This window comes from Nicotiana tabacum, chromosome 13, assembly GCF_000715075.1.
Source record: "Nicotiana tabacum cultivar K326 chromosome 13, ASM71507v2, whole genome shotgun sequence".
Taxonomy (NCBI): domain Eukaryota; kingdom Viridiplantae; phylum Streptophyta; class Magnoliopsida; order Solanales; family Solanaceae; genus Nicotiana; species Nicotiana tabacum.
This window is the reverse complement of record NC_134092.1, coordinates 117,633,274-117,657,657: the sequence shown is the minus strand read 5'-3', so window position 1 is coordinate 117,657,657 and position 24,384 is coordinate 117,633,274. Positions and strand designations below refer to the sequence as shown.

The 24,384-nt window shown below is 36.9% G+C and overlaps 1 protein-coding gene across 1 annotated transcript; it reads left to right on the top strand.

Annotated features, from left to right (window-relative positions):
* Positions 1 to 4,107: 4,107 nt before the first annotated feature.
* Positions 4,108 to 13,878, top strand: LOC107801793 (exocyst complex component EXO70A1). Its single transcript, XM_016625186.2, has 12 exons — positions 4,108 to 4,605; positions 5,355 to 5,450; positions 6,965 to 7,170; positions 8,153 to 8,401; positions 9,126 to 9,264; positions 9,332 to 9,544; positions 10,541 to 10,746; positions 11,737 to 11,934; positions 12,014 to 12,113; positions 12,872 to 12,981; positions 13,069 to 13,215; positions 13,473 to 13,878. The coding sequence occupies exons 1-12, from the start codon at positions 4,417 to 4,419 to the stop codon at positions 13,588 to 13,590; spliced, it is 1,971 nt and encodes a 656-aa protein (XP_016480672.1). The 5' UTR covers positions 4,108 to 4,416; the 3' UTR covers positions 13,591 to 13,878.
* The last annotated feature ends 10,506 nt before the right edge of the window (positions 13,879 to 24,384 follow it).

The following is a 24,384-nucleotide window of genomic DNA, read 5'->3' as shown; positions in this document are numbered from 1 at the left end:
AAGGATACGTGGTATAACTTGGTACAAATCGAAAAAGTAAGTAGAAATATATCGAATATTGACTGTACAAAAAAATAAAATACAAACCAAATTGAGTAGAGAAAGGTGTATAAACAACCAAGATGAATCAATGTTCAAATCCCAAAAAAGGATAATCTTTACTATATGTGTGTAAATCTAATATGAGAGTGTATCAATGTATGTTTCTCTAGATGTTCAATGTGTCCTTACAGAAATGATACTCACTCTTAATATAATGAAAAAATTCTACTTTGGATATAATAAAAAATACATAGTGGGGATCCCATGATAGATTAATTAATTAGTTTTTCCTTAATTCATCTATTGCATCACCTATCACTAGATTGACCAGAAGGGTGCTCCATTCAGATGGACCGAGGATTGTAGGGAGAGCTTCCAAAAGCTCAAGACCGTTTTGACTACAGCCCCGATATTAGTGTTTCCTACCAGATTGGGGTCATATACGGTGTATTGTGATGCATCACGCATTGGTCTCGGCGCGGTGTTGATGTAGGATGGTAGGGTGATTGCCTACGCGTCTAGACAACTCAAGGTGCATGAGAAGAATTATTCTGTCCACGACCTTGATTCAAGGTAGAGCTGCTTAGTCATCGCAGTCCCTTGGAGTCTTTCCATTTTATTGTACTGTTGATTTCTTATTCGATTTAGTGCTTGAACACTTATTTGACTAGTAATTATGAAATTTTCATCTTTACCTTTGGAATTAGGAAATGGTACCCCTTTCATATTTTGAATTAACTCACTTGGTAGTTGGCAGGGATGAAGAGAGGATATTAGACAAATGAAGCTAAAATATTTGAAAATCAAACTCATGACCTAAAATATATTTTGAACACCTTTATCACTATGATATAAACTTTAATTCTGTTAATATAATTCAACAACTAATATATATATATACATCAATTTGAGAAGGCAGATTGTGCATCACCTCAAAATTGAAAGTGGAAGTTAATAAAAGCAAATTGTTTGAAACATTTAAATGCATATCCCAAACAAGAATGTAAAATTATAAAGTGGAACATATATAAACCAACTATAAAAAACACAGTTGATGAGGTTTCACTTTTTAGTTTTCAAGTTTCCTCCCTACATTCTCTAGGTAATATTATAGGACTGGAGGGTGCATTCTTAAAGTTTCTTTGATTACTAACTTCAACTAACTATCCATAATAAGTGGGAATTAGTAACATAAAGAATAAGATTGATAACCTACTATAACATATTGAAATACATTAAAGGCATAAGAATTCTTTACACTCAATATATAATACTCCTATAAAGTGAATCCTTTTTCTAATTTATTTCCTCTCCCATGCTTTAATATAGAAGAATATTTCACTTCATGGAATATGTTGGCCATTTTTTTGAACTCAAACAAATACTTTTATTGGGTTGAATCAATAACCAATAAATTTATAATAAAACCAGGAGAATACTCCCAATAGGAAGGACTGCCATAACTTTTAGATTCTTGCCAAGCAATGGACAACTAGATTTGCTTGCTTTTAATCCAAACCAGAAAAATATTAGGATTTCTCCTTAACAAGAAACGACAATCCTCTAAAAGTACTCAAAACTCTATAAAATCTTCCGATGAGGAGTTACAAGAAAGCACAATTTCTGGACATCACATGCAACTATACTTGAGACACTAAAATGTTAAATCAACCAGATGAGAGAAAAATGTGAACCCATAATTTCAGCATATGCCAAGCATTGATACAACTCGAAAAAACTAACAAGTTGCAGCTACAACTTGACATGGTGAATTATGCACATAGTCCATGCTCCACTGTAGCCCGAAGTAAGGAAGATATCTATATCTATGTTGCATTTTTAGAGCCAATGTGGAGGCTTGGACCAAGACGGGGCCGCAACCCGAGTTGAAGTACTCACTAGACCTCCCAATCGCTTTTCACTCGTGGCAATCTCCCATTCGCTTAAAAATTATAGAGCTTCAGATAGACATAAGTAGGAAAAAGAACTTTACCACACATAAATTCGGTTTTCTGATCCAAATTTTTTAAATGACTGAACATGTTTGCCTAGCCTCTAAGGAATTTGAGTCATTAACAACACGATTAAGGAATTATGTTATACTAGTGCCGTCTATATCTAGTTCATACTGTCATGCCACCCAAGCTTCTCTTGCCTTCTCCCAATTAAGAAATATATGTTCAGGAGCCTCAACATGAGAAATACCATTTTTTTTTCCGGGTCAAATTCCTTTAAAAGAAAATTCAACTAAAACTTCATTATCATTAGCTAAATAGAAGAAGATTTAGTTAAAATAACAGAGTTTCTGACCAAAGATTGTATATGAATTTTTCCCGAAAAATGTTGAACCAAAATTTAATAGATGTAAAAAATCATGTATCTTAGAACAGGTGAAAAAAGGAATGAATGTAATTATTATGTGACAATAATAAGTTTTTATACTTGAAAAAAGAAATTATCTAACCTTTTAAAGGTAAACGCTTCAATAAAATTCATCACCTATCAATTTTTGTGTAGCAATTAACTTCATTTATATTACACACGTTATCATGAATTTCATGTAACTTGAGACGTGTTATCATATATAAGAAACAAACTAAAATACTTAAATACAACATAAAAGAACTCATCGAATATTTATGTTGTGGCAGTAAAATTTTTGTTTAAAATAATTCAAGTAGCAGCAGATAAAAAAGTAATTCAATTAGTAACTAAAAGATGCATTTTTTCGATATTTGGAGTTTTGATCAACTCCAACTTGACTGTGGAGCCATGAATAAATACCCAAAAAAGGTTAAAAAAATTCCTTCTTATTTCAATTTTAACTTATAAATATACATTGATAATATATAACAACAACAATAATAAACCTATATAACAACAACAATAACAAACCTAGTATAAATAACGTTACCCTTATCTTGTGAAGGTAGAAAAATTATTTTTAATAGATCCTAAGCTTAGGAAAAGCATATTGATAACATAATCTTTTTATTCTAGTTACATTTTGGAATTAAGAGTTTGGGTGATAGAATCTTACCTCTTAGGAAGAAGACCTAGGTGCCTCTCTAGATAATCTTCAAAATTTTAAGTGAGAATTGAAGAGCAATGTGATGAAGATCGCTTCTCCCTCTAGGACCCCCCCTCTCACTCTAAAAATATAAGAAAATATGATCAAAATGGTCCATGGGATGTGTTTTAACGAAATAAGGTCGGGTTTAAAAACCCCAAAATTGAAGCTCCGGAATGGGTTCTGCGATCGCATATGCGATCGCATAATGGTTATGCGGTCCGCATAATGACCGCAAAAATGGGGGCCAGAACTAGAAAAGAACTGATCTGGTATGCGGTCACTATGCGACCCGTAGACCTGTTCTGCGGTCGCATAATGCACTGCAGAACGGTTATGCGGTCGCATAGTGCACCGCAGAACCTCCCTCCAAAAAATCTCAAGTCGAGATATGCGACAAGAATGCGGCCCGCAAAACGGTTATGCGGTCGCATAATGGCCGCGAAATTGGGTAACAAAATGCCCCAGAAATCTGCCTCACTCTGCGACCAGTCTGCGATCCGCAGAGTGGTTCTGCGGCAGCAAAATGGGCCGCAGAAGTGCATACTTCTGCCCAATATTTTTCTTCAACTCCCAACGCACTTTTCAATCCAAAAAGTCCGAACCGCCGCTCGCAAGCTCGCCGCGAAAAATTTCTACTATTATTAACCTCTATGCCTACTTTGGCATCACAGAATCCGAGTTTTTAGGAAATATTTTACGGGGCCTTACAGGTAAAACCCGCATCAATACTCTCTCTCCAACCATAAATGCAACATCACGAACTCTCCGATCGGAATAACTCTTATGCCTTGACTAAGGTGTGCGAAGTCGATAAAGAATCATCATAATCATTTTCAAGGCATCTTGAACTAAATCGGTACCCAATAACCGAGCCTCTCCCGGCTCAAACCAACTAACTTGCGAACGATACCGTCTCTCGTATAATGATTCATAGGGAGCCATTGAATACTCTATTGGTAGCTAAATAGTACTATAATTTTTAACACTGCAGCATACTTAAGTGCCATTTTAATCCCTTTAAGTGACATATAAGTAACAGATTTCAAAGTTGACCATTTTAACAACACAAAGAAGAAAGGAGGATCCATAACCCAACCAACACACACCGTCACAGGCAATACATTTGTCCACCATTGTCAACTACCATTAACCCTTTTTTTCTTCTCCCTATTATTCATTTATTACTTTCATTCCTTTCCTTACACAACTCCTTTTCATTTCCCCTCAATTTCTTTGCCTATTCTTTCTTCTTCTTGCAAAGTTGAACAAGTCTTCACACCAAAAGAGAGGAAAAAAAGGAGATGGGTATGCCAAGAAACACAGGCGGGGGAGGAATAGCAGTAGTAGGTATTGATATGTTAAGTGAAAGAGCAGCAAAGATGAGAGAAGCAGTACACAAGAGTCAGTCCATTACAGATAACATGGTTTCTATTTTGGGTTCTTTTGACCATCGTCTTTCTGCTCTTGAAACTGCTATGCGTCCAACCCAGGTAGCCCTTTTATTTCTCCTCAAAGGTTTGTTCTTTGTTTTTTATACTTATGTTTGTCTACTTTTGTATGTGATCAAGAAATAGTTGCAAAGTTTTAATCTATTTGTTTGTTTCAAATTGAAGATCCCTTGTTCTTGAAATTTGGATCTAGTTTCTGCTACCAAATATATTTGGTGCCAACCACCAATTACTAACTAATGTTCTTAATGGAGAAAAAGGGAAATAAAACAAAATGGAAAATCCCTTTTTATTTCGAATTTGGAAATAAAGGAGTATGATTTTTATGTTTTTTGGGGGGTGGGGTAGGGGGGTTATACTTGCCTGGGAGCTAAACTGATTTTTGCTTTAGAGGATCTGAATGTGGAAAAAGATGAGATTTTGGGTTGTGTTTCATTTCAAGATTCCATTTTGAGCTAACTGAGCTGATTGAAATTCTTACAACTGCTCTAATTTTGAATATGTAAAACAAAGTATCATATGTTTTTTTTTTTGGTGTTGGTTTTGTTGTTTTTTTTCCTCTTTTGGGTGGTGGTATATTTGCCGGGAATCAAGGTCATTTTTGGTTGAGAGGATTGGAATCTTGAAAAAGATGAGAATTTGGGTTGTGTTTCATTTCAAGATTTCCATTTTGGGTCAACTGGGCTGATTGGAATTCTTACAGCTGTTCTAATTTTTGGTCAAGACATTAACATTTTTGGTCATTTTCAGTTTTGCCATTTATTGATTGGTACTCAATATGCTCTATGTAGATTAGGACTCATGCTATTCGGAAGGCTCATGTGAACATTGATAAGACTTTGAAGGCCGCGGATGTTATCCTGTCCCAATTTGATCTTTCTCGTCAGGTTTGCTTTAACTTCTGATTTTTGTCATTGATTTGTCCAATTCTGGTACAAAAATTATATAGTTTATTCTAATCATGACATGCATTTAGTAGCAGAGTTTTGGCGCTTTGTTGTTAGAGTTTTGTTGAATATTTTGGGATTTCACAATTAATGGTTCACTTGCAGTGTCGAAATTAGTTAGTAAAAATAACTAATCTTTCAGATGCTCAACAATTTGATTCCTAATTGACATTTTATATGGAGATGATATGGGTAGTGCCTAATTGTACAATAAATTTCAAATTTCACCAGTAGGAATTATCCATATGTATCCCAGATTAAAAAAAGAGAGTAGTTTGAGGCTGAGTTTATTTACAGTAGACCCCAATTGACTTTAGCTTTGACTTGTAAAAGATGTTATCAAAAGAACAGAAAAAGAGTTTAGGATTTTCACTTATAAAAGTTGCCTTCTGTAGAATATTTTCGCTGGATAAATAGTTGCAGTCCTTTGTTCGATTGAATTTGTCCAAACTTTGTGGTTCACTTCTACTGTCAATGTAGTAGTATTGCTTTTAATTTTGGGATCTTTACATAAATAACCGGCCGGATTCATTGTTTACTTTTTTTCGCTGATATACATAGATTATGCACTGATTATACACGGTTATACACATTATTTATGGATTACATATATATTATACATCCACATGCTATTTTTAGTTTAAGGGCTTGGGTGAGCGCCTATTTGGATTAATTCTTCTTTGTTTTTTGATGACCAAGAAATCCCCGAGGTACAATGGTCACATAGTTTGAAATAAAGGATTTAGATGTATTGTTCTCCTTCATGAAGGCCTAAAAAGAGCACTTTCCCATTTTCGCCTACCAACCAAAAGGGGTACCTCATCACCCTCGCCTTCTTGACGTGCACCTCACTTTTATTTTTTTGGAGGGTTTATTCTCAAGGACACTTGTATGAGTTGGTCATTAATTCTTGTTGCCTGTACTGCTTGGAATAGAAAATATAGTTACTCTATACATTTGGGTCAAAGGAATTATTGTTACCATAAAAAAGGTAATCATGACTCCAACAGTTGCTATAGAACCCATAGGAATTTCGTTTCACCGCTAGCATTATAATTTGGGCATTTAAGAACCTTGCCTCATCCTATTTTTTCAACGACGATCCTTTAGCAGTTTTTAGTAATTGCACTCGACATTATGGAATTGGAATCTCTACGGACAGCAATGAAAGAGGGAATCATGGGTGGTATTGCTACCTTTGACTAGTAAACACTACAGCTTTTTCCAGAGTCAAATGAGTTTCACTGGAACGTGGTTTCAGAATGGGGTTTTTTCTTTGTGCTAGAGATGTAGGGTAAACACAATCTTCTCTGGCGGTTAAAATGGAAAAAGGGAAAAAAAGAAAGATTCACCATCGAAATGTAACCCTTTCTAGTCTGATGCAAAGTTGAGTTACTTTTGAAATATTCTTTTTCAACTTGGAGCTGCTCAATTCATGGTTCCATCACATGTAGGCGGAGGCGAAAATACTTAAAGGCCCACACGAGGACCTAGAAAGTTACCTTGAAGCAATTGAACAACTGAGAAACAACATTCGCTTCTTCAACAACAACAAAAGCTTCAAGAGTAGTGATGGAGTGCTCAACAACGCAAATAGCTTACTTGCTAAGGCTATTTCAAAGCTTGAAGAGGAGTTTAAGCAGCTGTTGTCATCTTACAGGTTTGCTGGCATTCTTAACATTCAAAGTATCATTATTATTCTTTTTATAGAAAGTAAACCATTCAAAGTATTATTCTTTCTCATCCAAACAGAAAGAGTATATGTTTTATAATTTTATCTCGACACCTTCTCCTATTCTTCAATTTATTCCTTTTGTTTGTTCTCTCTATTCATAATTTCTTTGTCCTTATTTGTGAGGTTATCTATTTTTCAATATTCAATTATCAATGGTCATAGTGATTATAGTTTACTTCTTACCTTTCATGTAAATTATAGCTGTAACAATATATGGAAATAAATATTCAGTTACTCTTCAAGTTGACCTTTATGTGGGCTATTATTGTGGCCTAATAGCATTTTTGGGTTTGAGACTCGAGCATTTTCTTACTAGTCTTCTCATAAAGATGTAACTGTCTGTTTCACAATCCTATTTTTGGGCTTATGTTCTTGATCTTCAGTCTGGTCAATGGATATACACTGAATATGTTTGGCCAATGAAGTTCTGTTCTAGTGGTAAAAGTTAAGCCCCAAAGACCTCAAGTTCATAGGCTGCGTTCTCCCTAAAAGTAGGGTAAGTTGTGTTGTGTATCATAGTAAGTTCTAACAGAAGTGTGGGCGGCTTTATATTTGTCTTGGTCATGCTGTTATTCATCACTTGCTTTGCAATAGTTTTGCATTGTACTCCGCTGCTCGCTGAGCAGTAGTGAAATGTGGAAGGCTTTATATTTGTCGGGGTGTATGCTGTTATTTCATTACTCGCCATGCTATTGTTTTGCTTTTCAATTGAGCTTTGACTAAATCTGAGTTCTGCTTTTTCAGCAAACTATTGTTTTGTGCTGTACTCCGCTGCTAACTGAGCAGTGGTGAAATGTGGATTGTGGGGGGCTTTATAGCTGTCTGTGTGTATACTGTTTCATTACTTGCGTGCCATTGTTTTACATTTCAATTGAGCTTTGACTAAATCTGGGTTCTGCTTTTTCAGCAAACCTGTTGAACCAGAACGTCTTTTTGAATGCCTTCCAAATTCAATGCGACCATCATCTGGATCACCAGGAGAATCTAACGGTAAGAACCATTTGTCAAGTAGTCATGCTGAGCATAATAACGGAACAGATAATACCGTCTATACACCACCAACTCTTATCCCTCCAAGGATCCTGCCGCTACTGCATGATCTAGTCCAACAGATGGTTCAAGCTGGTCATCAACAACAGCTGGTAAAAATATACAGGTAAATATCTGTTATTTAACCATAGAAATATTGAACTATATGTGATCTTGAACAATCAGAATTTTATGTTAGATGATAGATCCACCCACTGCTGTGAAAAAGCTGAATCATTTCTTTATTAAGCCAGAATAAGGTTACTCGTAAACCTTGGGAAATTTAAAGAAACAAAGAAAAAGAACAAAATAATTGCTTTGGCTGTGATTCTAGAAATCAATGTTATATTTAAGAGATGCAGCCTACTCATGAACCTAGTTTCAACGTACAAATTGGAACCCCTAGTCATGGAATGACATGATTCTTTTTTTTGTGTTGGTTGGGGGGGGGGGGGGTGCAGGGTTGTAGTCTCTATAGTGGAGTCATATAATGGGATACCGTTGTCGGATTGGTAGAATATGCCCTTTTCTGAGTTGATGGGAAGCATTTCGGTTCTGCCGATGTTCTTATATTGTGATTGACCTGAGATTGGAAGATTGAGTTGGAAAAAATAAGGGTGAGGTGTAAGTATCATTATCTTGAATTAACTCTTGTCAATGGACATGGTGCTTCCTTTTACTATTGCTGTCTGTGTAAACAGTTTCTTGTGTTTTTGTTGTTGAACTTCAATGTATTATTATGAAGATTCTTATATACATCTCGCATCAATTTTCTGTCAAAGCAAATTCTTCCTTTAGTTCCTCTGTTGCCTTCTTTTCTCATTCTTTCAATTTATAAATTGCTGCCATAGGGATACCCGTTCTCCTGTTCTGGAAGAAAGTCTTCGCAAGTTGGGAGTGGAAAAACTTAGCAAAGATGATGTCCAGAAGATGCAATGGGAAGTTCTGGAATTTAAAATTGGGAATTGGATTCATTTTATGCGGATTGCTGTAAGTTTTCTCTAACAACCTCAGTAAGTTGGGAAAAAATCAGCATTTGACTATCTTATGATAATAGGTCAAATTGTTATTTGCTGCGGAGAGAAAAGTTTGTGATCAGATGTTTGAAGGATTTGAGCACCTCAAAGATCAATGTTTTGCTGAAGTTACTACTGGGAGTGTTGCTGTGCTGCTTAGTTTTGGTGATGCAATTGCCAAAAGCAAAAGATCACCTGAGAAGTTGTTTGTGCTTCTAGATATGTATGAAATAATGCGGGAACTTCATTCAGAGGTATGCACATTAGCGACAAACTTTGATATATTAGATTGTGGTAAAGTGGAAAAGGTCAAGAGTAAAATATGGACTAAAATTTTCGTTAAACCTTTGTTGCTCAAGTCCTCAATCAGGCATCAATGTCTTAATTGTGGTGACAATTGACATTGGTTTAATTGCTACTGTGTATAGTTTAAGCAAGTTGTTAATAGATGTTTGCTACAGATAATGCTCTTTAATTGAGGGTGTTAATATATTACCTAACTCACATGATTGATAATTAAGCCAAAACATGCACCTGTTTCTTTGATAAAGTAGTAACAGGCTTCTATACGGTTGTTCCATCTTACTTTATACTTGCAGGCTTAAAATCTGCCTGCCATCTGGAAGATATAATAATCTCAAGTTATGCTACTCTGTTGCTAAAAGACTACTGACTATTAAATGGATATGGTCCCAAATGAAATTTTGCATGGTCTGAAAACATGGTGATGCCATGACAATAACAAATGGAATATCAGTACCTACTAGAAAAGTATGGTGTAAGTGAAGTAAGCACACGGAATCTTAGTAGCTCAGTTGGTTGGCTACCTGAATTTTCACCTGGTGGTGAGGGTTTGATTCCCCACCTTTTAATCCCCTCCCCCATTTCCCCTTCCCCTGCCCCTATGTAATAATTTTTTTATTATTAAAAGAAAAAAAAAGTGACAACAAATAGTAATACTGATTACTGAATTATGATCGTATGTTGCTTAAAACAGTTTGATCCATATATAACAATTAAAAGGAACAGTTTGATCCAGTATGTGTATATATATTTGCGCTGAATGTCGTTTGAATTTTTTTATAAAAAAAAGGCCTCTCTTAGAGGTCTGCTGCATTTCTCTGGTTGCATCCTATATCTTTCTAATGCATCCCACAATGTTTTAGGTGTATTTGTTTTTTCATCTTTGTCAACTTTGTAATCTGTTATCAGCCTTCTGGTTAACACATGAATATTGTGGATTTCTGCAGATTGAATCACTTTTTAGAGGTAAATCTTGCAATGAAATCAGGGAATCTGCCTTTGGTTTGTCAAAGCGACTTGCTCAGACAGCCCAAGAAACCTTTCGTGATTTTGAAGAAGCTGTCGAGAAAGATGCAACCAAAACCGCCGTATCAGATGGAACTGTCCATCCCTTGACGAGCTATGTGATTAATTATGTGAAGTTCCTGTTCGAGTAAGTTATCTCAACTAAATGATGTTTTTAATATTCATATAATTTGGAAGCTTCTTGATACTGCTAGACCAGTTTCTTCACTAGCTAGTGGAACAACTTGTAGTGTGCTTTACCCAGCTTTTCTCTTTAATATGCCATAAAATAAGAAGTTTTATGCAACTGGGAGAATTGTGTAGAACTAGTTCAAACTACCATGTCTTGCATTCTGGTTCTCTTGATTGTTGTTTGCTCTGAAGGGGTGGATGGACAAGATGTTCGATTTAAAGTTTCATGGATGTTGATGGTTTCACGAATATATGCATTAGAAAGGCTAGTTGCAGATCTACTGATCTAGAAGCGAGGTGTATGAATAGCGAGCTTAGGTCCTGAGGCATCTAGAAATTTATAAAACACTAGTCACAAAAGCAGAGCACGAGGGTTGAGTGGAAGAGTCTTTTAGCTATGTGAATTTACATGCAAAATTGATCATAAAATATTAAGGAACTCGCAAATTGCTGCATCACAAGATTGTAAAGCAGTTGTTGGAACCAAGCTTTTGGCTTGATGTGAGTTGGCTGGTGCCTCAGAGGTAAGGAGCAGCTATGCTATTGGACGTAATGTTGTGAGAAAAAGAAACCTGAGAGTATGGTCTATCGTTCTAAATGCTTGTGATGTGTGTGCTATGGAGCAACTGCAACCGCTGTATGTTTGCTAGTAAAGAACATGCAAGAATCAAGTGTTACTCGTGTATTATTTACACTGGTTTCTGTGGGTAGAGTAGCTATTGTTGCTTCTATTTAGTTTAGCGGCTAGAATGCTTCGTCTTCGTAACTATCTGATACGAAGGGAGATAAAGGAGCTTTTACTTTGTTAAAATGTTTGTTAGATGTGTAACTACGGAGATCTTGTCCTCAGCTGTTACACCTCTTCTCTGCTTAAACAATTAAGTATACTTCTGTTTGAAACTAAATATGACCAAACCTGACAAGTTGTGTGGCTCTTTCTGTTCAGCTATCAATCAACGTTGAAACAACTGTTCCAAGAGTTCGAAAATGGAGATTCAAATTCTCAACTAGCTTCTGTCACAATGCGCATAATGCAAGCTCTTCAAACCAATTTGGATGGGAAATCTAAGCAGTATAAGGATCCAGCTCTGACTAACTTGTTCCTTATGAACAACATTCACTACATGGTCAGATCTGTTCGCAGGTTCGTTACATGCTCGGTGACTGGCATAGTAGTAGTATAATTTCTTGAAAATTGTTGTTAATAATTTGTTTCCTTCTAGGTCTGAAGCCAAGGATTTATTAGGTGATGATTGGGTTCAAAGACACCGGAGAGTTGTACAGCAACATGCAAATCAATACAAAAGAATTGCTTGGGCAAAGGTATTGATTTTCTTGCCTCTTTCTCCCCATTATTTCTTTTCTGAAAGAAAGGAAAAAAGGAAGAACAAAGAGACGAGTAGAAGAAGCAACAAAATTTTGAAATCTGAACTTACTCTCTGATCTGCAACATTTATTAATGCTATTCAAAGTTGAAGTTAAGTTAATGATAATACCATAAGTGATTAACTTTGACATGATGATATGTGACTATTATCTTCATTAATTTTCCCTTATTTGCTGCTCCTTTTGTGATGTCTAATTACAGTCACTTGAATTACTTTATGTTTTTATGTAATTTTATCTGTGGTGGTATTTACTATTTGTTCTTTCTTTTTCTTTTCATGTTTCCGAAAATGTCTCCTACAAAGGGAACACTACTAAATATTACAAGTAATGCCTCTCAAATAGATAGAAGCATATTGGTGAAAAACCAAAACACTAGACCACAAAATATTTGGCACTTTCATATATGGTATAGATTATCTCTACATCAGTGAGTAAACTATGTGATTGTTGAAAAGTCGGCACATAAACTACCCATTCCTTTTCTTTTATTCATCGTCATCATCATCATTTTTTGGTATTTTCTTCTTTGATATTTTCGTGCAATTATCCTGGTTATTTTGATTTGCGTTCTCCTTCCGGGATTCTAGGATTGAGTGAACTTATCTGAAAAGATAGTTTTTGCATAAAACTAATCATAGTAGTTTTTGCATAAAACTAATCATAGTCAATAACTTGTTTTTATTTTGAAGTAGATTCTGCAATGCCTATCGATTCAAGGACTAACATCATCTGGGGGCAGTAACTCTATGGGTGTAGACGGACAAAATAGCAGTGGAGTTTCAAGAGCGCTTGTAAAAGAAAGGTCCTTCATTTCTTTAGCTGAGGTTAACTTCATGATCAAATAAATATCTTCATTCCAGTCCGCTAATCATTTGGTCATTGTTTACAGGTTGAAGACTTTCAATATTCAATTCGAGGAGCTTCATCAAAGACAAAGTCAATGGACAGTCCCAGACACTGAGTTACGAGAATCATTGAGGCTTGCAGTTGCTGAAGTCTTACTGCCTGCATACAGATCTTTCATCAAACGATTCGGGTATGATTTCTTAACCAATTTCGTTTGTATTTATTTTTGGCATTATGGTTTTTGGAAAACACTTGATATGGAATCACAAGAGGATTGTTGATCAATTGATACATTTTGAATGTGTGATCATTAGCATCCAAAATTCGTTGCCTCAAACTTTATGTTTAGTCAGTTTGGCTGTAAATTTTTTTGTATGTGAACATTACTTCTTTTGCGAGTAGCAATTATTCTTATTCTGATGATTGAATGTATTGTTTTTGCAATAGGCCAATGGTTGAGAATGGTAAGAATCCCCAAAAGTATATCAGGTACTCGGCTGAAGATCTTGAACGTATGCTTGGTGAATTTTTCGAGGGTAAGACGTTGAATGAGCCAAAACGATGAACCTCAGAATACAAAAGCTAGCTGCATTCGACACTATCTTATGCTGATTCGTGACGTAGTTGTTACCTGATTGAGTTCTTTTGCCAAGTTTATGGCAGTCCTTTGGTTCTTTGTTTACTACTTCTCTGTGTAGTATCTGCAGGTTGGAAGAAAAGTTTCAGGAAATAAAAGTGAGGAGTATATATGATATGAGAACTGTAAAATGTAGTGTTTTTTAATTTCCTCTAGTAGTACAAGTGTTTAACATGACATGTAACATTTTGTACAGAAAAAATTGTCTTTATTCATTCATATAGGCTTTTTGCGTTTATTTTTGGAGCGTCAGTTGTGCACGAGTGGGGTTGTCAGGTCGCTGATCTTGCTGCTTACACATTGAGAGGGTTCAACTTTTAAGATTTTCAGCTCGAGATTTTAGTAGGTTTTTACATACTATATATTTATACTTTGTGTAGAAAGTTATGGCCGATAGGCTACACCCCTTTCCTCCCCTGGATAGCGGCGCAAAATGATCATATTTGTGTAAATTTCCCTTGGAATATTATTACTTGAATTTAAGTCAAATGTTAACTTAAATCCTTGAAATTTAAACGCCTGTCAAACATAACCTAAAAATGTTTCGTGGTGAGATAAAGATCTTTGCCGGGGAATTTATAATTTCCTTGAAATATGCCCTTTATTGTTCTTTAGGACGTTTTATTTGGCAATTTGATTTGGTCGAAATCAGAAGTAATTCAAGAGTATGATTTCTTTTAACAAATTGTACATTTTTTCTGTACATTTCACCTAACAAATCGTACATTACTGTTTTTTAACAATTTTCTTTTCACTCAAGAAATTGTACGTTACTAAGATAAGCGGGTGTAGTTACTAGTATTTAATCGCCAAATGATGAATTGTACAAATATCCAAGTACTAGAAGGTGGACTAGACTTTAACACGAAAGGGTCAAACCATCATCAAATTAAGAGCGGTATGATATTAACGGTTCCTACATTCTTATAGCCTATATGTCAAGCTTTTCTTTGGGCCAAAAGTGCTTTAGGCCAAAAATTGAGGTTTTTTGGCCAAGCTTTTAGAAGGAAAAAAAGTGCTTTTGAGGAGAAACAGAAAAAAAATAGCTTCTCTCCAAAAATACTTTTAAGAAAAATACACTTAGAAGCAGTTTTCAAAAGCTTGGCCAAACACTAATTACTTTTCAAAAATGCTTTTCAAATTAATTAGTCAAATACAAACTGCTTCTCATCAAAAATATTTTAAAAAAAAGTACTTCTAAGAAAAACACTTATCAAAATAGGCTGATTTTAGAAGTTTGGCTAAGCATGCTATTAGTACCGTAAGGTATTTCTAGTTCAGCTTTGAAAAAAAAAAAATTCCTTCTATAAGAAATGTTAATTTCATCATTTATTGGGTCTTTGAGACATGCGAATCTAGTACTCTATAAATACTCTCTCTGTTTCATAAAAAATAAAATTGTTATTATTTGAAGCAGCAAACAAATTTTATTTGACCATACGTTACGATCCAATTTAGGATCATGACCGACGCTTAGGAGCAAGTGCTCCCAAGTAAGCTTCATCGGTAATTTACAAAAAATCGGACAGAGCTTTTCTTGTTTTAGGACTATCCAAAAATAAATCTGTCTTAGAAATTAACAACACAACCAAATAATATCCACCAAAACAAGTTATAATCCTCATCCACGAAGTATTTCCAACACAATAATACTAACTCCATCTCCAAATATATTATAGGAAAGTTTAATACGAGCCACAAGTCTATATCAATAAAAGAATACTTATGACACTCATAAAAATGACTATAGAGCGACTCTAAGAATTTCAAAAGAAAAAAACGATAACAATAATTAAACTCTTCGCCCACGCGATCAAGTACGTGGCTCACCAGGATCTATCAACTCGTGTACTATAATTAACGAAATCCTCGCTCACGTCAACTGTTGTCTTTGTAAAAAAAATAGCGGAGAGTGAGTCGCTAGCTCAGTGAGTAATAACACTTAACCACAATCGTTTTTAATGGAGACAAGTCAGAAAATATGCTAGTATATTAACAAGAAAATATCAAAAGAATGCCCTTTCTAAAACGGTAAATATAATCAGTCTATTCATGTGTTTTCTGTAACATAAATCAATTTAAGAAATCGGTAATAAACTCGATAAACTCTGTGTCATAACAAACCTTTATGTTTGGGAGGTTTCCAAGAAAGGATCATGTAATCTGTATCACTCTATGGACCCCTTCGTAAAATGAGTCAAATATAAATGTAGATCCCTACTCGAGAAAAAACTGTAACTGTATGCTAGTTCTACCTTCCCACTAGTGAGGGCTATAACTGTAATCGGTAATCTGTAAATACAAGATGCACTAGGTCTAACGAACCCGCCATTAACTATGGCATCCTTCAAAGTCTCCTCCCATTAATACTCTTTCTTGGAAACAATCAATACTCGTATGAAAGCATTTTCAAAATAATAAAGGGTATATCATTTCTTATCAAATCATATAATTTTATTTCGGTAACGGTAAAAATATCTAGTAATAAAGAGAATATTTAAAACAACAATAATCATCTCAAATAACCATTTCTGTATCATATCGAGTAAAAGACTTGTTCCACATGTAATTTTAAAATAATCGGTAACATATTCATATTAGAACTCATATGCAAATCATGCAAGTTGTGAAAATACAAATTGCGATAAGATTACTACTCAAAGTACTCGTACCGAAATACCAAACACGTCTTCTCGAGCAATCTGTGCGCCTTCCTTCAATCAATCTATAATCACATCATATCGTTCTTGAATTAACTTTCTTGTTTAGGCTAATTTGTAACTAATTTAGAATACCCAACTCTCGGAGTTTCATGTTTGATTATCAATTTGTCAAGTTGGATTTGTCCAGATCACGTGAAAATAGTTTTATACCTTAATCGCATTCCTTTAAGTCATATGTATATTCTAAGAGTAAGGCAAGTTACCGTAGAAAATATATTGTTCCAAATTGCTTTTGAAAATTTTAAAACTTGCTTAAGTAATTAATTACATCATATCTCTATCAAGATAGTTTCTTCAATGAATTCTTCACTCAAATATACACCAGTAACTCTATCTCTTTGTGGTATTTAAATAAGCTATTCACAATCTATGTAAATTGCTTAAATTTCAGAAAAGAAGTTATTAAAGAATCTATCCACATAACCCATGAAAGTACCTTATCTTTTTTCTCCTTTTTTTGGACCTTTTCCCCTCGTTTGATGTCTACAAAATCTGGAGAATATTAAATATATCCTATTTATATCATTCCTTATTATTATTATTATTATTATTATTATTATTATTATTATTATTATTATCATTTATTTCTTTTATACCCATGTTTTCTCCTTTATCAAGTCCTTTTCCGACTTCCTTTTTTCGCTTCTTCTTCTTCTCCTTTGTTACATGTTTAGGTCTCCTTAATGACTTTTAGTATTCAATCATGTTTCTAATTATACAATAGCTACAATTCTTAATTTCTGTTTTCAATTGTGTATTGAATGATATAATAAAGAAGAATAACAATAAAAGAACGGGAGAACCAGAAATTGAGAGATCACCTTGCTATGATAAGTCTAGTATGCAACATGGTTATGTGAGAATTGTATGGGTTGTCTATGCTATATCTAGCATTGCCAAACGTTTCCAAGAAGCAAGGTTAAGGACAAGCGCAAACAATGTGTTTTTCTCAAAATCGGATAACTATTGAATTTGTTAGTGGTTTAAAGGATATGCGGATTAACATAATACTTGAACGATAAATTAGATTGCAATTAAAATAAATAACGATAAATTAACTGCAAACCACATGAATTGGATAATTTTGACCTAGGAAGGCTTGCCACCATCGGGCTGAATGTACTTTTATCGACACCAAGACACCAAAGAATAAGAACTTAAAGAATAATGGTAATGTATTGCTTATGAATGTATGTTATCATATATATCATAAATTGTTAGCCCCCTTTATATATTAGAGGAGTCTTACTTTTAGGGTATTATTCTATTGTTCTATAAAAGGTAAAAAGTTATTGATTTGCTGACTGTTAGTCACCATTTTTTAGTATGTTCCGTGATTTCTGCCATAATATCCGGTTAGTTGTGGGAATTTCGGACCCTTGTGCTGATAATATTTTCCTTGAGATCGTTATAGCCGGGACCGGTTATGACCTCGATAAACTCAAAGGCAAGTCTGGTGGTTTCGGTGGCTAATTCGGCAAGGCAGGAGCCGATCTCTGAAATTTTATCACCATCTCTCGATCCCGGCCTATCGTGTTGGGTGCTCGGTCAAATCCCGAGTTTGATTTTACCCGTATACAGATAGTCCCCTCATTTTTCGGAGGGTAAATAACGAGAAACGATATAAGCTCCTGATTCTCACTTCCATAAATCATGACGTAAGCGACAAAAAATCATGAAAGTCCCCTCGATTTTTGGAGAATAAATGACGAGAAACGATATGAGCTCCCGATTCTCACTTCGATAAATCATGATGTAAGTGAAAAAAATCATGACGTAAGCGACAAGAATAGTTGAAACGTCCTGTCAGTCCAGTTTTTAAGGCATTAAATGCTTGTGAGTTGCTGGTGGGCCACTCCCAGATGTGAGCTGTCGCTTGGAAAACTATAAATACCTCTTCCTTTGTTCATTCAAACTTTACATTCAAACCTTCTGCCCTCGTGTCTAATAGATTTCAACACTTCCAAGTTCTTTTATTTTGGTTTTCTGAGATCTTTCATAAAAGTTCTTCATTCGCTAATCATCCATTGTTCTTCATTCAAACCTTTTTTTCTTTATTTATTTTCTATATACGAGTAAAATCAAGCTCGAGATTTGACCGAGCATCCAACATGATAGGCCGGGATCGAGAGATGGTGATAAAATCTGAGAGATCGGCTCTTGCCTTGCCGAATTAGCCACCGAAACCACCAGACTTGCCTTCGAGTTTACCGAGGTCATAATGGGTCCCGGTTATAACGGTCTCAAGGAAAATATTGCCATCTTATCTGACAAGGGTCCGAAATTTCCACAACTAACCGGACATTACAGCGAAAATCACGGAACATACCAAAAAAGGGAACCAACAGTTTGCAAATTAATGACTTTTTACTTTTTATAGAATAATAGAATAATACCCTAAAAGTAGGACTCCTCTAATATACAAAGGGGGACTAACAATTCATGATATATATGGTAACATATATTCATAAGCAATACATTACCGTTATTCTTTAAGTTCTTATTCTTTGGTGTCTTGGTGTCGATAAAAGTACATTTAGCCCGAGGGTGACCAGCCTTCCTAGGCCGAAATTATCCAATTCGTGTGGTTTGCAGTTAATTTATCATTATTTATTTCAATTGCAATCTAATTTATCGTTCAAGTATTAAGTTAATCAGCATATCCTTTAAACCACTAACAAATTCAATTATTATCCGATTTTGAGGAAAAACAGTTTGGCGCCCACCGTGGGACTGAGGATAGTAGCGGCAATTTTATACAAATCACCATAACACACCCCATTTTACACTTGTTCTTTGAAGTATTTCTGATTTTAGGTCAAGATCGAAATATCAAACCCATAGTCTGTCCCTCAAAACATGGACACAGAATCCAGCCACCATGGCAGGAACAACAATGCAGCACTCGACAACGGGATACCCCGGTCGATCCCGGTACAATCCCAGTGGCAGTTCCCATCGACGCTTGTTGGCATGTGTCCATCGACACAAATCAGCCCACCGACCCCGAAAACAACGTGCGGTGGGAAGTCCATTAGATCTCCCAGAACACACACGACGGTGAAAATGATGGGATCAACCTATGTATGATCTTCGAAATGCTACAGTCCCAACATGTGGCGATAACTCAATTGCAGAACCAAGGTTGAGTATCGATCAGAATTGAACCCGATCTCCCCAGGGAAGTCGTCCACAAGAATGAGCTGATCACAGAGAGGACGAATGAAAATGAATAAGGATCTAACCCCGAGATCATAAGAATACTCGAAGAACTGATGAAACAGATAGAAATAGGGGAAAAGAAAATCGAAGCCAACAATAAAAAAATGGAAACCTATAATTCCAGGGTCGACTGAATCCCGGGAGCACCCCAAATACTGATGAGCCTGGATTCTAAGAAATTTATTTAGAAACCTTTTCCCCCGAGCGCGGCTCCAAAGCCGATCCCCAAGAAATTTCGCATGACCTAGATTCCTAGGTACAATGGAACGACTGACCCAAATGAGCATGTGACCTCCTATACATGTGCCATCAAAGGGTACTTGGAGGATGATGAGATCGAGTCCGTCCTATTGAAAAAATTCAGAGAGACCCTGTCGAAAGGAGCTATGATATGGTATCACAACTTACCCCCTAATTCTATTGACTTGTTTGCTATGCTTGCAGATTCCTTCGTAAAAGCACACACCAGGGCTATAAAGGCCGAGACCAGGAAGTCAGACCTTTACAAAGTAAAACAGAGGGATAACGAGATGCTCGGAGAATTCCTATCGCGGTTCCAAATGGAACAGATGGATTTGCCCCCGTTTGCGGATGATTGAGTTGTTCAAGCTTTCACCTAAGGACTCAACGCTCGAAGAACGCTGGCTTCACAGCAGTTGAACCAAAACTTGGTAGAATATTCAGCAATCACTTAGACCGATGTACATAGCCAGTACTAATCGAAAATCAGGTTCGAAGATGACCAGCTTGGGACTCCTTCCGGATCCGTACACCCCGTTAGGATCATCGACTAAGTCAAGAGAGACACCGATCACGAACCTAGATCAAACCAGGATCGGTATCAACCGTACAATAAGAACTGTAGAAGTAGTAGGTCCGGGTGAAACCCTCTGAGAAATGAAATAAGTAATGACCGAGGACAGATCAACTGAGGACTTATGAGCAAAAACAGCTTCGATAGGCCCATCGGGCCTAAAGAAGCACCGAGGCTATCAGAGTACAATTTCAGCATCGATGCCTATGCTATCGTGTTCGCCATCGGACATATCAAAGATACCAAATGGCCTCGACCTTTGCAATCCGATCCAGCCCAAATGGATCCTAACCTAATGTGGAAATATCACGACACTCATGGTCATAGAACGAAAGATTGCCGACAATTAAGGGAAGATGTAGCCCGGCTCTTCAACAACGGACATCTCCGAGAGTTCCTCATTGATCAGTTCCTCATTGATAAGGCTAAGAGCCATTTTTGGAACAGGGATCCTAATAAATGAACCGAACTAGAGAAACCTCAGCATGTCATAAATATGATGATCGATGGGGTCGATATCCTCTAGGGACCAATGCTAAAGCGCAACAAACTATCCATCACGAGGGAAAAACGGACTCGAGATTACCTACCAGAAGGAACCTTGCAAAGACGCATAATGGATCGCACAACCCCACGACGATGCACTGGTAATAGCGGTACTCATAAATAAATATCGAGTTAAACATGTGTTGATTGATCTATGTAACTCGGCCAACATCATCAGATCGAGGGTCGTGTAATAACTCGGCCTACAAGATCATATCGTACCTATAGTCCGAGTCCTAAACGGGTTCAATATGGCCTGTGAGACCACTAAAGGGGAAATAACGTTACCGATGAACGTCATCGTAACCGTTCAGAAGGCCAAGTTCTATGTAATCGAAGGGGATATGAGATACAACGCTTTGCTCGGAAGGCCATGGATTCACAACATGAGAGCAATACCCTCGACATTACACCAAGTGCTGAAAATCCCGATGCCCGAAGGAATCAAAACAGTTTACGGAGAACAACCGGCCGCTAGGGAAATTTTCGCGTTTAATGAAGTGATCTCGACATCCACACTCTTGATATATAAGGGTCCAAATCAACGGTCGTGGAACTGGAGAAAGTCATACTAAGTGAACACCTGCCCGATCGAAAGGTATTCCTGGGCACGTGGTTAAACCCTGAGCTCAGGAAAAAAAAACCATTCAATTTCTTATAGCTAAGAAAGATTGTTTTGCTTGGTCCCATCTTGATATGACATGGATACCGCCGGAAATAACCACTCACAAGCTAAGCCTGGACCCGAAGTTCCACCGATCAAGCAGAAGAGGAGGCCCTAGTCTGAGATCAAACATGCTTTCATCAAGGACGAGGTATCTAAACTCCTTAAAATAGGGTCCATTCGGAAAGTTAAATACCCGGATTGGTTAGCAAACGTAGTGGTAGTCCCTAAAAAGGGGGAACAAATTAGTAATGTGTATAGACTATAAGGATTTGAATAAAGCATATCCCAAGGCCTCCTTCCCTCTACCTAACATCGATCGCATGATCGATGCCACGACCGGCCACAAGATCATCAGTTTTCTCGATGCCTACTCCGGGTACAACCAAATACGGATGAACCCACATGATCAGGAAAAAACCTCCTTTATTACTAAATATGGCACGCACTACTATAACATAATGCCATTTTGGTTAAAAATGCTGGTGCCACTTACCAACGCCTAGTAAACCGGATGTTCGAATAACAAATAGGCAAATTAATAGGGGTTTACATTGATGATATGTTGGTTAAGTCACTGTGAGCAGAGGACCATTTAAAACACTTGCAGGAAATCTTCAACATATTGAAGAAATACAACATGAAGCTGAACCCGGAGAAGTGTGCATTCAGAGTTAGATCAGGTAAATTCCTCGGATTCATGGTGGCCAACAGGGGAATCGAGATCAACCCCAACAAAATCAAAGACATCGAAGATATCACGGTTGTAGACAACGTAAAGGTCGTACAAAGGCTAACTGGGCGCATAGCCACCCTAGGCGATTCATCTCGAGGTCCTCCGATAAGAGCCACTGATTCTTCTTATTTTTGAAAAAGAAGAGTAATTTCTCATGGACCTCAGAGTGCCAACAGGCTTTGGAAGAGCTCAAGCAATATCTATCTAGCCCGCCGCTGCTCCACACGTCGAAGATAGACGAACACTTACACCTATACCTGGCAGTATCGGAATAGCGGTAAGTGTAGTCTTGGTCCGGGAAGAAAAAGGTACGTAATTTCCAATTTACAATGTTAGCAGAACTTTAGGTGAGACCGAAACTAGATACCCTCACCTAGAGAAATTGATGCTTGCCTTTCTAAGCGCCTCTAGGAAGTTGAAACAGTATTTTCAATGTCACCCATACGTGTTGGGACTATTTACCCATTGAGAAATCAAATGCATAAACCCGAACTCTAGGGACGGTTAGCCAAGTGGGCCGTTGAGGTTAGCGGGTATGATATTGAATATCGGCCCCGAACTGCCATTAAATTTCAAATTCTGGTAGACTTTTTGGCCAATTTTACACCGGCACTAGTACCCGAAGTCGAAAGAGAGTTATTATTGAACCCGGGGACTTCTTCGGGGATTTGGGCCCTCTTTACAGACGATGCCTCGAACGCGAAGGGATACATACTTGGCATCGTGTTAAAGCCACCAAAGGGCAATGTAGTTAGACATTCTATTAGAACTATAAAATTGACTAACAACGAGGCCGAATATGAGGCCATGATTGCAGGTCTCGAACTAGACAAAAGCTTGGGGGCGGAGGTGATAGAAGCTAAGTGTGATTCCCTCCTTATGGTAAACCAAGTTAATGGGACATTCGAGGTAAGAGAAAAATAAATGCAGAGATACCTGGATAAATTACAGGTAACATTACATTGGTTCAAGGAATGGACTCTACAACACGTACCTCGTGATCAAAACAATGATGCCGATGCCCTCGCTAACTTGGGATCGTTGGTAGAAGACAATGAGCTCAACTCAGGGGCAGTCGTACAACTAATGAGGTTGGTAGTTGGAGAGGGCCATGACGAAATAAACTCATTGAGCCTAACATGGGATTGGAGAAACAAATACATAGAATACCTGAAAATCGGAAAATTGCCCTCAGATACAAAGGAATAGATGGCCCTTCGTACGAAGGTAGCCCGATTTAGTTTGTCCTAAGATGGAACCTTAGTCAGAAGAACGTTTGATGGCCCGATCACTATATGTTTGGGATCGGGAGATACCAAATACGTTTTGAGGGAAATTCATGAAGGTACCTGCGGAAATCATTCAGGTATCGAAGCATTGGTCCGAAAAATAATCAGGACCGACTACTACTGGATCGACATGGAAAAGGATGCAAAGGAATTCGTACGAAGATGTAGTGAATGTCAAAGGCATGCTCCAATGATTCATCAAGCCGGGGAGCTACTATCACACCCACTTTTACTTCGCAAAATCGGGCTTCGACACTTGACAACTCTTTTAAGGAGGTATTAAAAGAGGAGAGTCGCCACCTAACAATTTTTAAGGTGTGTTAGGGAACCTATTATGCAAATAACTCTGTTTTAACTAGTTAACGCCACCAAATATCGGGTAAGGGCTCAAGTTACCTCAAAGAGAAGGTGTTAGGCACTCCTCGAAGTCCATAACTATGTGTCCCGGCCGAACTTAAATTATATAGATTAGTCTATATGATCAAGTAAGCAAAGAGAGTACAAAATCTAAGAATTTTATTATAAAGAGATCTTGAATAGGGAGATGCAACTATTTTTTCCGTTCTAATAGGGGGTCCTAAGGTTTTTAGCCTAAAGGATCACCCTGTGTAACATAAATAATACTTCGCAACTCCCTTAGAATAGGGAGTTACTCATATTATTCAGCGGGCACAGACTATCATCTCATGCTACCCGATTACTATGTTAAAGTTATTACCTAAAAGCGT